This window comes from Scyliorhinus torazame, chromosome 7 (assembly GCF_047496885.1).
Source record: "Scyliorhinus torazame isolate Kashiwa2021f chromosome 7, sScyTor2.1, whole genome shotgun sequence".
Lineage (NCBI taxonomy): Eukaryota > Metazoa > Chordata > Chondrichthyes > Carcharhiniformes > Scyliorhinidae > Scyliorhinus > Scyliorhinus torazame.
This window is the reverse complement of record NC_092713.1, coordinates 113649908-113663838: the sequence shown is the minus strand read 5'-3', so window position 1 is coordinate 113663838 and position 13931 is coordinate 113649908. Positions and strand designations below refer to the sequence as shown.

Genomic DNA, 13931 nt, shown 5'->3' with positions numbered 1-13931 from the left:
GCGGTACTCTTCCACGCCAAGATGGCCCTCGTGTAGCTGTTCCAGGACGAGCCGGCGCATGCTATGCGGGATGACAATGCGGTCCAGTTTCAGAAGAACCCCGTCTACTACCGCCAGATCGTCTCTGACATTATAGAACTGACATTGGCCCTTGAGCCGCCCGTCTGTTAGGTGGCGCATGACACGCTGTAGCAAGGGGTCAGCCGCCATCTCGCGGCGAACTTGGACGAGGCGTTCATCCGTGGCAGGTAGATTGGAGGCCACGAAGGCCACATGGGTGTCAACCTGGCAGACGAATCCCGCTGGGTCACACGGAGTGTTGACTGCCCTGGAGAGAGCGTCAGCAATGATGAGGTCTTTGCCTGGGGTGTATACCAGCTGGAAGTCGTATCGCCGGAGCTTGAGAAGAATATGCTGGAGGCGAGGCGTCATGTCGTTCAAGTCTTTCTGAATTATATTGACCAGTGGGCGATGGTCGGTCTCGACGGTGAATTGAGGAAGTCCGTACACATAATCGTGAAACTTAACAACACCGGTCAGAAGGCCCAGGCACTCCTCTTCTATCTGCGCGTAGCGCTGCTCCGTGGGGGTCATGGCGCGTGACGCATATGCAACGGGGGCCCATGATGAGGCCTCATCGTGTTGCAGGAGCACTGCCCCAATGCCGGATTGGCTGGCATCGGTCAAAATTTTGGTCTCGTTTGCTGGATCAAAGAAAGCTAAGACCGGGGCCGTGGTCAGTTTTGCCTTGAGTTCTCTCCATTCGCGCTCGTGGGCAGGAAGCCATTGGAAGTCTGTAGTCTTCCTGACCAGGTTCCTGAGAGCCGTGGTATGAGAGGCGAGGTTAGGGATGAATTTCCATAAAAAGTTGACCATGCCCAGAAATCGAAGGACCGCCTTCTTGTCCTCTGGCGTTTTCATAGCTGTGATAGCAGCCACCTTGTCCGCATCCGGCCACACACCCAACTGGGAGATGTGGTCCCCGAGGAACTTGAGCTCCGTCTGACCAAAAGAGCATTTGGCCCTGTTGAGGCGTAGGCCCTGCTCACGTATGTGTTTGAATACGTGCTGGAGGCGACTGACATGACCAAACGATTATGTCATCGACAGAGACGCGAACACCTTCAATGCCTTCCATCATTTGTTCCATAATCCAATGGAACACTTCTGAAGCAGATATGATCCCTAACGGCATCCTGTTGTAACAATATCTGCCAAAGGGGGTATTGAATGTACACAGTTTCCGGCTGGATTTGTCGAGCTGGATTTGCCAGAATCCTTTTGAGGCGTCGAGTTTGGTGAAGAGCTTGGCGCGAGCCACCTCACATGTGATCTCTTCGCGCTTGGGAATTGGATAGTGCTCTCTCACAATATTGCGATTTAGCTCCTTGGGATCAATGCAAATTCTCAATTCGCCGGAAGGCTTTTTTACACATACCATGGAACTGACCCAGTCAGTTGGTTCCGTGACTCTGGAAATCACTCCTTGGTCCTGGAGGCCCTGCAGCTGCTGCTTGAGGCGGTCCTTGAGAGGTGCTGGGACTCTGCGAGGTGCGTGCACCACAGGCGTGGCATTCTGTTTCAATAAGATCTTGTAGGTATATGGGAGCGTGCCCATGCCTTCGAAGACGTCGTGGTGCTGGTTGATGATGGAGTCGAGTTGCGCCCTGAAGTCGGTGTCCTGAAAGGCAGACATGTCATCAGGAGAGAGAGAGTGAACTCTCTGAACTAGGTTCAACAGCTTGCGCACCAAGCAGGGAGTCTTTCGAGGAGCCCACGATTTCAAAAGGAAGGATGGCTTTGCGTGACCTGTGCGTCACTTCAAGTTGGCACGAGCCACTGGCATCAATGGCATTGCCATTGTAATTCAATAGCTGGCAGGCTGATGGAAGGATGGCTGGTTTGACACAAAGGCTTTGGAAGTCAGACCGCGCAATGAGATTGGCGGAGGCACCAGTGTCCAGGCGGAATCGTATTTGCGACCGGTTGACCGTCAGGGTGGCACACCACTCATCGTCTGGATCGATGCTGTATACCGACAGCGGCTGGTGTCTTTGCTTCGGGGATATCCTGTTTTTTGTCACGACACCAACTCGAAAAGGCGCCTTTGGGTCCTCGGTGTCACTGCTGTGTGGGAGGTCCGCATCGGACTCGGTGACCGTGGGTTGAATTGCCCGGACATTCCTGCGAGGCTGGCTGAAGCGATATCAATTGGCAGGCTGAGCTGCTCGGTATAAGGCAGCATAGTGGCCAAGTCTGCCACATCTTAGGCACTGTCGAGATTTGGCAGGGCATTGCTGTTTTAAATGGGCGGAGCCACAGTTGCTGCACGTCATAGCGTCAGCACGTTCGCTGCACGTCGTAGCGTCAGCACGTTCGCTGCGTCACCGCGCATGCGTGGTGCGGTTGTGCGTGGTGCGCGCCTGCGCTTTACGTTCTTCGACGTCACCATCCCCTCGTTTGGTGCGCACAAGCGCGGGAGGCCGCAAAAAGCGTGCAAAATGGCCACCCTCATCCAGGCTGAGGCCCTGGAGTTGTTCAATCGCTTGGACCCGTTCCGCCTCGTGGGGACCTTGCCGTGCCATTTCAGTCGCTTGAATGTGGGAATATCGACTCGTGGCGTTTTCGTGTAAGACACAGGTCTCAATGGCGGTCGCTAGGGTGAGCTGCTTTACTTTGAGGAGCTGCTGTCGTAGGGGGTCCGACTGAACACCGAAAACGATCTGGTCGCGTATCATGGAGTCGGAGGTGGGCCCGTACCTGCAAGACTGCTTAAGGATGCGGAGGTGAGTGAGAAAGGATTGGAAAGGTTCATCTTTACCCTGCAAACGCTGTTGGAACACATAGCGCTCAAAACTTTCATTCACCTCTACGCTGCAGTGAGTGTCAAACTTGAGGAGGACCGTCTTGAACTTTGTTTTATCTTCATCATCCGCAAAGGTGAGAGAGTTGAAAATGTGGATGGCATGGTCTCTGGCCGTGGAGAGGAGGAAAGTAATCTTCCTGGTATCCGAGGCATCCTCCCTGTCTGTGGCCTCAAGGAAGAGCTGGAAGCGCTGTTTGAATATCTTCCAGTTGGCCCCTAGGTTGTCGGCGATGCGGAGCGGCGGCGGCGGGCAGATGTTGTCCATCTTGCAGGATGACGGAATGCTGGCGGAAGGCAGATCACTTGCAGATAGGTCTAAGAAGTGCTAATATCCCTCAACTCCTGGTATCATGTTGTGTTGGGCGCGCTGGATCCGTGGAACACATACAGGTCACCAACACTTGAAATAGTGCAACACTATTTTATTGAATCATTAACTGTTTAACATACTCTGACTGTGGGTTAACATGATACTAGCTTTAACTAAAGACCTTTGCCTTGTCCTAACCAGTCGAAGCAGTCAGCAGATGGTGAATGTCTGTGCTGCAGGCTGTGAGCTCTGTCCTACTAGGAAGCTGCAGCTCGAATGAGCGGGAACTCTGATGCCCCCTGTCTTTATAGTGCGTGTGATCTAACTGGTGATTGGCTGCGGTGTTGTGTGTGTTGATTGGTCCCACTGTGTGTCCATCAGTGTGTGTCTGCACCATGATATACTGGTGTATATTATGACACCGGACACCTTCCAACAGCAGCTGCAGGCTTCCATTCACTTCTCTGGTCACAAGGTAGGCAGTGAAGAAACCATTGACAGCCCTTAAAAAATGGCAACTTCAAATAATGCCACCTTTCCTCTGCATCTTCCTGGCTCTGCAGTGTTAGTGGACCCCCCCCCCACCCCCCCCCCACCCCCCCCCCCCCCCCCCGCTACGCTCCAAGAATGCCCTTCTAACTCGCGGGGTTTTATTCGCCCACACAAATCCCGTAACAATCCTATTCACCCGCTTAAAAAAGGACTTGGGGATGAAAATGGGGAGGCACTGAAAGACGAAGAGGAACCTGGGGAGAACCGTCATCTTCACAGTCTGCACCCGTCCCGCCAGGGAAAGCGGAAGCATATCCCACCTTTAAAACTCTCCCTCCATCTGCTCCACGAGCCGGGATAAGTTGAGCCTGTGCAGGGCATCCCAGTTCTTGGCCACTTGTATCCCCAAGTACCAAAAGCTCCTCTCCACTATCTTGAACGGGAGCTCCCTTAGTCTCTCCTCCTGGTCCCTAGCGTGGACCACGAACAGCTCACTCTTCCCCACGTTCAATTTATACCCCGAGAAGCTCCCAAAGTCCCTCAGGATCCGCATGACCTCCCCCATCCCCTCTAGCGGGTCCGAAATGTACAACAGGTCATCCGCTTAAAGGGAGATCTGGTGTTCCTCCCCCCCACGCACCAGCCCCCTCCAATCCCTTGAAGTCCTGAGCGCAATGGCCAACGGCTCAATTGCCAGGGCAAACAGCAACGTGGACAGGGGACAGGCCTGCCTCGTCCCCCGGTGCAGCCCGAAATACTCCGACCTTAGCCGGTTCATGGACACACTCGCCACAGGGGCCTGATCCAGCAGCTTGAACCACCCTATGAATCCCTCCCCGAATCCAAACCTGCCTAACGCCTCCCACAAATACTCCCACTCCACCCTGTCAAAGGCCTTCTCCATGTCCATTGGAGCCACCACTTCCACATCCCCCCCTCCGAGGGCATCATGATAATATTCAGGAGCCTCCTCACGTTCGTGTTCAGCTGCCTGCCCTTAACAAAACCCGTCTGGTCCTCCCCAATAACTCCCGGTACACAATCCTCTATTCTGGTGGCCAAAAGTTTTGCCAACAGTTTGGCGTCGACATTCAGGAGCGATATTGGCCTGTAGGACCCACACTGAAGCGAGATAAGCTAAATCAATGCCTGTGACATCGTCGGGGGGAGGGTCCCTCTCTCCTTTGCCTCATTGAAGGTTCTTAGCAGGAGCGGGCTGAGTAGCTCCGAGAACTTCTTATAAAATTCTACAGGGAAGCCTTCCGGACCTGGGGCCTTGCCCGACTGCATGCTTGCCAGCCCCCTGACTACCTCCTCCAACTCAATTGGGGCCCCCAATCCCTCCACCCGCTCCACTTCCACCCTCAGGAACCTCAACCGGTCCATAAACTGCCTCATCCCTTCCCCCTCCCCAGGGAGTTCCGACTTGTATAACTTCCCGTAGAACTCCCTGAAGACTTAATTGACCCTCTCTGGGCTCAGCACCATGTTGCCCTCCTTATCCCGCACTCCCCCAATCTCTCTAGCCGCCTCCCTCTTGCGCAGTTGGTGCGCCAGCATCCTACTCGCCTTCTCCCCATACTCGTAGACTGCCCCTTTCACTTTCCTTAACTGCGCCTCCGCCTTCCCAGTGGTCAGCAAATCAAACTCTGCCTGAAGTTGTGAACAGTGGCTTTAATCGACTAGAACAGTGCCTGCCTGCGACTGCTCTGCTAGTGAGAGCCGCCTAGAGGGCAGCTGCTCTTTATACCTCCCCTCAAGGGGGTGGAGCCAGGGGCGGAGCCCACAAGGGCACCAACATGATACATTCTGTGTAATATCGTACAATGGTCCATAGGTGGAGCCCACATGGGCAACAGCGTGATAGTGTAATACAGTGGTGAATGGTTAGTACAATATGTTCACCACACAGGGTTGTTCAGTCCAATCGTGCAAACACGTCTAACAATAGATGTTTCGCATTGAGTTTTACAAGCCCAGGTTGGTTGAGCTCTTGTCTCATTTAACCATCAGCACACTTTTCTCCTGTAGCATAACTTGGTGTGATTGTTTGAAATTTGACATTGTTGCATTGATGCTGATGTGTAAAGGGTGAAAAGCTTCAGTAACATGTCTCTCTTTTCAGTAAGGTAGAACTCACAAATATTCTCCATCCGTTCATCACACAAAGACCAACATAGTTATACAAAGCACAAGGTTAGCGTGACCAGGAATATGAGTGAAAATCTATGAAAAGAGTGAAGTAAGTGTGAGTAAAGTTCAGACGTCTTTCTTGTGCCAATTAATCGTATTCTCTCACCCAGAAAGTGAAAATATTATTTCATTTGAGAGTATGCAGGAAACATTAACAGTAAATAAACCTTTTGTGCTGGCATTTTTCAACAGTTAATTAAAGGCTCCAAAAACTGTATTCAGACTAATGCCGGAGCCAAACCATTTCCTTTCTAACGCAGTCCAAAAGTTTAATAAGGTTCTTGTGCCTTTAGTGAGTGAAATATTAGAAAACAAAAGTTGACTTTTTGTTTCAAAAACAATTAATCATAACAAACCTTATATGTTACAATATCTCTTTGAGGATGTTCTTCCTGCCCCATCTTATTTCTCATCTTACAATGTTTTGATCCGTACAGTCCCATCCATCTCAAAGGTCACCACTAATGCTGCTCCTAAATCAGCCACTAGATGGCCTATGACAGCAATTAGACAGTAGTTCTTGTTACATTCCCCTCTTGCCTCCTTGAGGGGTCTAGGTATCAGAACATCAGGCGAGTTGGAAGAATGGCGAACTCCAGGGTGTCACATGTTGCTTTGATGTGCTGTTCTCCAATCCCATCCTTTAACTGTAAATTCCTTCACTAAATGTAACATCTTCACAAGATCACATTATATGAAGAAGGCCTTTTGGCCCATTTGATTTAATCCCTCCGGAATACCCACTGCTTTCTTTTAGCTAATATAATAACCATGGGAGACAGTGGCACAGTGGTAATGTCACTGGACTAATCATCCAGAGGCTCAGGCTAATGCTCTGGAAACATGGGTTCAAATCCCAGACACGGCAGCTGGTGGAATTTATATTCCATGAATAAAAATTAAATCTGGAACTGGAAGCTAGTTTCAGTAATGGTGCCCATGAAACCATCATTGATGGTTGGAAACATTTATCTAGTTCGCTAAGGTTCCTTTTGGGAAGGAAATGTGAGCCCTTCCCTTGGTTGACCTACATGTAACTCCAGGTACAGAGCATGTAGTTGACTCTTAACTGCCCTCTGAAATGGCCTAGAAATGAACTCGGTTCAAGGGCGATTAGGGATGGGCGGCTGTTGGCTATGGCAGTGCCATCCATATTCTATGAAAGAATTAACAAAAAAAAATTATTCCCCTAAACAGGCTGGAACACATCTAAAGTAAGGCACATCCTGACATTGCAGAGCTCCCACATTGGTGCACGGGAGTACCATGCGATCGAGATCAATGTGGAACTTAAATCTTTTGACGCAGAGGTAAATGTGTCACCACTTCTGCCAAATTGGCACAATGAAAAATAAATGCAAACCAGCTTATTTTAAAAGTACATGAACTGCTTTATTTAATTTTGTCTTCTTTGGTAAAGTTTGGTAACTTTTGTGAGAGTGTTCCATCCAGCCATTAAAACATTTCCCTTATCCTCTTCTGCGTATGAAATTAAATACATGGTTCACTTGGAAATAACTTTTAATGTGACTGGGTCGCTGATGGCAGATAACATCTGCTTTGTTTTTGGTGACTTTGGGTGTTGAAGCAGGAACACGCAATTATTTAATGTTGATTATCCAACGTCGTCATAAGGTTGGTGTCAGAGGATATAAGACCCTGAACAACACTGAAAGGCTTCGTCTGTAAGGGAACAGTGTGTGCAGAACCACAAAATCACAGCACCAGAGATACATTCTTCACCAACAGAATATCTGTATGAAGACTTGGAGAAGTGAAGAGAGGATTCTGTGCACTAAAGAAATGGTAGGATACATTTGTTTCTGGGAAGGTTTCTTTGATCCATGCAGCAGCAAGCAATAAGACAAAATATTTTAAAATCTGTGCTTCCATATAGACTGAAATATGAAATAAATGTACATAAAATAGAAAAGAGAAGTAGTATCATGCAAATATGATTGAACTATTATTTCACCTTTCATGATGAGATTGTGAATAATGTCTTAAAGAAAGATTTGTATTTGTATAGCGCCACCAAAGCTTTTACAGCCAATGGAGTATTTTCGAATTGTACGGGAGGAAAAGTGGCAGCCAATTTGCATACGACAGCAAGCTCCACCAAACAACAATGTGATGCAATGAAATGAAATGAAAATCGCTTATTGTCACAAGTAGACTTCAAATGAAGTTACTGTGAAAAGTCCCTAGTCGCCACATTCTGGCGCCTGTTCAGAGAGGCTGTTACGGGAATTGAACCGTGCTGCTGGCATGCCTTGGTCTGCTTTCAAAGCCAGCGATTTAGCCCTGTGCTAAACAGATATTGAACAGATAATTTTTTTTGGATGTTGATTGAGGGATAAATATTGGCCAGGATACCAGCGATACTACCCCTGCCCTTCTTTGAAATAATGCTGTGGGATATTCTATAACCATCTCACAAAGGCAGACAGAGCCTCGGTTTAACATCTCATCTGAAAGATAGCAGGCTGGATTCTCCGCTGTTGGGATTCTCCATTGCGCTGACAGAGTACCCACGCCCAGGGGTTTCCCAACAGCATGGGGCTGCCCACAATGGGAAATCCCATTGGCCAGCTGGCTAGATGGAGAATCCCGCTGCCGGCGAGGGCACTCCGCACCAGAAAACCGGCGTGGCGGGACGTAGAATCCTACCCAGTGCCTTTGACAATGCAGTATTCCCTCAGTACTACACCGGGGTGTCAGTGTTGTTTTTTTGTGTCAATTTAAATTAATGGGTTAAAGCCTCAGCCAAAGCAGTATTGCCAATCCATTAATATCATCACGACTAATTCCTCAACTAATATTTAATTGTCTTTTCCCGCTGCAGTCATTATCTTCCCAATTTTCCAACAAGAAAGCCTGTAAAAATTGGGAAAATCTTTCCACTTTTTGAAATAAACCTGTGATAAATGTGAAATATTCTGCCAGGAGCGGCAAGTACTAAACATTTATAAAATAAAATTTTATTTCAAATACATGCAGAGGTATGATTTTTAAATGTGAAGCATTCTCGTGTTAGTTCCTTGAAATAATAATAATATATTGACGGGATTTCCCAATAGGCATCTTGCGTGGAAACCCATGAAAGGCTTAAGCATATTCAGCCTCACTTTTGGATTTTCGTTGCCGTCTATGGTAAGTGTTTTTTCTTTTGTTAAAGCCTAGCAGTGGTCCTAGTGATGGCATTTATTTGTCAATCTTTTTCCGTTACGGCAAAAACACTATTTAATCTATTTTCACAGTGTTTCCTTCCACCGCTGAACTACTGGAGAGAGCCGGATGGGAAGAATGATTAAAGTATACTTGCAATGGCCAGAGGGGTGTGCAAGAAACGTATTCATCGTGTCAATTTTAAGTCATATTAATGAAAAACTTAATGAAATTACAAAGAGAACATTTACCAGCTCTCATGCGCAAAATCATGTGTACCCCTTGACACACCCGAAACCCTCCCAAAAAAACCATTTGTGGGCCCCCTGTTGGCAGAAGCTGGCCGCGAGTGACTGGCAGCAGAGAAAGCTGGTGCTTTGGGTATCAATATTTAAAAAGCCTCCCTTAATGATCAGTTGTGGGGGGGAGGGGAGAACATCTGAATTGAGTTACTTTGGCAGTTGGGGGAGTGGACTGTCTTGTTAAAGTGCCTGTGAGTGACTATTCAGCCATTTTAATTGAATTGAGTTCCTGGGAAAGCAATTTGTGAGATGGGTGCCTGTATCTAATAAGAATAATTTTTATTGTCACAAGTAGGCTTACATTAACACTGCAATGAAGTTACTGTGAAAAGCCCTCGTGGCTATATTCTGGCGCCTATTCGGGTACACAGAGGGAGAATTCAGAATGTCTAATTCACCTAATAGCACATTAGGAGGAAACCGGAGCACCCGGAGGAAACACACACAGACACAGGGAGAGCGTGCAGACTCCACACAGACAGTGAACCAAGCCGGGAATTGAACCTGGGACCCTGGCGCTGTGAAGCATTGTGCTAACCACTATGCTACCGTGCTGCCCATCTTAATATATTGTTGGTCTGGTGAAGGAACCTCTCATTGGGATCCTTTCTGATTTTGTTTGTTTGTTCAAATGGAGGGAGGGCCTGCATTTTATTAGAGTAACAACTATTATGATACATGAGATTGACAATGAATAGAATATGAGGAATCATGGGCGGAATTTTCCCCCCCCCACGCCGGGTGTGAGAATCGCATGGGCGCTGCGTGAGTCCCGCCACGCCGCCCCGACGTGATTCTCCCACCCCCCCCCCTCCAAACCGGCGCGGCGCGAATCACAGCTGGCCGCTGGGAGAATCCCCGCTGGCCGTTGGTAATGGGCGAGCGGCGATTCTGCGGCCCGAATGGGCCAAGTGGCCTGCCCAACACGACAGGTTCCCGCCGGCGCCATCCACACCTGGTCGCTGCCGGCGGGAACAGCGCGGGAACGCTGGGGGGGGCGGCCTCTGGAGGAGGTAGGGGGGTTCCTGCACCGGGGAGGGGCTCAAAAGGTGTCTGGCCCGCGATCGGTGCCCACCGATCGGCGGGACGGCCTCTCTGAAGGAGGACCTCCTTTCCTCCGCTGCCCCGCAAGATCGATCCGCCATCTTCTTGCGGGGCGGCCGCGGGGAGGACGGCAACCGCGCATGCGCGGGTAACGTCATTTACGCGACGCCGGTCGCGTCATTTACACGGTGCCACTTTTACGCGGCGCCAAGGCCCGGCGCACGTAAATGACGTGGCGCCGCTCCTAGCCCCCCGGGGGCAGGAGAATAGGGAGCTGGGAACGGCCTCCGACGCCGGAGTGAAACACTCCGGTTTTCACTCTGGCGTCGGGACTTAGTCTCCCGATGGGAGAATTGCGCCCGATAAACTGGACTGGAGGCAGTTAGTATGTCTAAGGGCACAAAATCCAGTTCATTTGCCTTTTCCTGCATGTGATATTTTCTACGTTAATGATTTTTATTCACCATACAAAATATTTACAAGTTCTAACTGGAGTAAAAATAACAATATAAGTTTAAAACAACTGTGGGTAACAATAGAGGATAATAATAATATTTACCAGTTACCCAACCGGTGATAGGAGTCAACTTAGAGGCGTTGCCATTTCGTCTGATGGGTTCCCATTTTCAATACTTAGGAATTCAAATAACCCGGGACTGGAGTCAGCTTCGAACATTACATATCTCGAGTCTGGAACACAGAGTTAAAGCAGATTTACAAAGATGGAATAATCTCCCTCTGTCCTTGACTGGTAGAATCCAGTTGGTTAAAATGAATATCCTACCGCATTTACTATTTCTATTGTCATGTGAGAGTACCTTTAAGAAATGGGTGTTTGAGAAATGTATCTTTTAGGGGATTTTGGCAGGGGTTTCCAGACGTCATGTCCACGGTGTTAAAAACAAGGGTGGCACTGAGTCCAGAGGTGGCGATTTTCGGAGTGTCAGAAGACCCGGGAATGCGGATGTTCTGGCCTTTGCTTCCCTGGTAGCCTGGAGACGGATATTATTAGTTTGGAGGGACTCAAAGCCCCCGAAGTCAGAGACCTGGCTACCGGACATGGCTAGCATTCTCTGTTTGTAGAAAATCAGGTTCGCCTTGAGAGGGTCACTGTTAGGGTTCACCCGGAGATGACAACCGTTTGTCGACTTCTTGGTGGGAAATTAATCGTCAGCAGATGGGGGGGGGTGGGGAAGTAGTTTAGATTAGAGTAGGGGGTCAATAAGGGTGGGATCTGTACGAGAGGTAAATGGCTTTTGCACTATGTTTATGGTTTCATGTATATTGTTTATTTTGTTGTTGTTACGATACCGAAAATATCTCAATAAAATGTTTATTAAAAAAAAAGAAGTGTACCTTTAAGAAATGGGTGTTTATCAGTGATGTCAGAGTGTGGGTGGAGCTGGGCTGTCTGTCTGCTTTACTTTCGTTTTTGAGCAGGCTGCTAGAGAGTGAGTTTTTAGTTTCATTTTCAGAGCTGGATAGCTGCAGTCACATCCAGAAGGTGTATTAGTCTCTCTCTCTCTGTCATCTAAAGACTGCAAATCAATCCTTTGGTGATTAAAATTAATAACTGCTCTCTGTAGTGACTTTAACCTGATGTGCTTCTGTTAAAAGGATTTTTAAAAGTCTTATGGATGTTAAAAGGACAGCTTAAGGATTACTTAGTGTTGTATTCTTTGGGGGTTATATTTGAATTAATGGTTGCTAAGATGTTCACTGTATGTTTTAAAAAGGTTAACTTGAGTTCATAGAATAAACATTGTTTTGCTTCAAAAAATACTTTTAGATTTCTGCTGTACCACACCTGTAGAGTGGGTCGTGTGCTCCCCATACCACAATCTATGAAAAGTTGTGGGTCAGGTGAACTCCATGATACACTTTGGGGTTCTCTAAACCCTGGCCCATAACAAATTGGGGACTTGAGGGGGATAAAAGTCTGTGTATTAGCTTGGCTTAGTGAACTTAAAGACAGTGAGGGGTGAGCATATTGTGTGGTTGCTTTTCAGGTGTGGTATTTTAGTTTAAGTAGGGAGTGTGTTGTGGACAATGGCTCTTTCAGAGGCTCAGAAGTTTTTTGGGGTGGAGACGGTCACACGCAGTACCTTACGGACAGAGACTGAAAACAGACTTTTAGATTTGGCAAAAACATTGCAGTTAACATTACCTGACAATATGCGAAAAGATGAGGTACTTATCGTGGTAGCTGAGCATTTAAAGTTGCCTGAGATACAGTTTGACTCATTAGAAATGGCAAAGGTTCAGTTGGAGATTAAGCAACTTGAACATGAAAAAGAATTGAAGCAGCTTGAATATGCAATGAGAGAAATAGAAAGAGAAAGGGAGATACAGATCGGGGAAAAAGAAAAGGAGAGAGAATAAAGAAATGAAGAAAGAATAGCCCTAGCAGAACAAAAAGAAAGAGATAGAGAGGAAAGGGAAAAAGAGTGTTTGAACTTCAGAAAATGGCAATGAAACATAACAGTCAGTTAAAATTGGCAGACGAATGAAAATATTGCGATTTCTTGGCATGAGTGGATTTGATCCAACATTTGTGCAAAGGTTTTGTAGCGTGGTTGCTCCACTGATGGACTTGCTGAAGAAGCGTCGAAAATTTCAGTGGACAGCGGAGTTTCAACAGGCATTTGACTGCCTGAAAGCTGTGATAACCAATGCTCCTGTGTTGAAAATTACAAGGGACTCTGTGATCAGATTGAACTAAAGTGAGGGCAGCATGGTGGAGCAGTGGGTTAGCCCTGCAGCCTCACGGCGCCAAGGTCCCAGGTTCGATCCCGACTCTGGGTCACTGTCTGTGTGGAGTTTGCAAATTCTCCCCGTGTTTGTGTGGGGTTCGCCCCACAAACCCAAAGGATATGCAGGCTAGGTGGATTGGCCACACTGAATTGCCCCTTAATTGGAAAAAATGAATTGGGTACTCTAAATTAAAAAAAAAAGATCTGAATTTAAAGAGTATTGCCGAGGCGTAGAGAAATGGATGGATCGTGCAGAGACCTTCTTGTTCAAAGAGACTGTCAATCAAGAAGGATTCCAGTTAGAGGAAAAAAAACAAAAATGGACTAAATTATTATACCTGTTCTGCGTGTGTTGTTTTTTGAAACGAAAAAGTATATTTACTGTGTGGATCTATCTATCTATCTATCTTAAAGGATAGTGAAAAGGTGAAAAATTAAACCATCTTGAAGTTGATGGGTTTTTTTTTTCTTGGGGGGTGGGGGAGGTGTCTTGTGAGAGTACCTTTAAGAAATGGGTGTTTAAGAAATGTACCTTTAAGAAATGGGTGTTTATCAGTGATGTCAGAGTGTGGGTGGAGCTGGGCTGTCTGCTTTACTTTCGCTTTTGAGCAGGCTGTTGCAGAGTGAGTTTTTTATGTCGTTTTCTGAGCTGGATAGCTACAGTCAAAGCCAGAACATGCATTAGTCTCTCTCTCTGTAATCTAAAGACTGCAAATCGATCCTTTAGTGATTTAAAACTAATAACTGGTCTCAGTAGTGACTTTAACCTGATGTGCTTCTGTTAAAAGTTTTTTTAAAGTCTT

At 47.4% G+C, this 13931-nt stretch overlaps 1 protein-coding gene across 1 annotated transcript in view; it reads left to right on the top strand.

Moving 5' to 3' along the window:
• LOC140427353 (P-selectin-like) overlaps positions 1-13931 on the top strand; it is a 136462-nt gene that overhangs the window by 42046 nt on the left and 80485 nt on the right. The window contains exons 17-18 of the mRNA XM_072512903.1: positions 7059-7171; positions 8942-9014. Coding sequence (XP_072369004.1) covers positions 7059-7171; positions 8942-9014 — 186 coding nt within the window. The remainder of the gene's footprint in view (positions 1-7058; positions 7172-8941; positions 9015-13931) is intronic.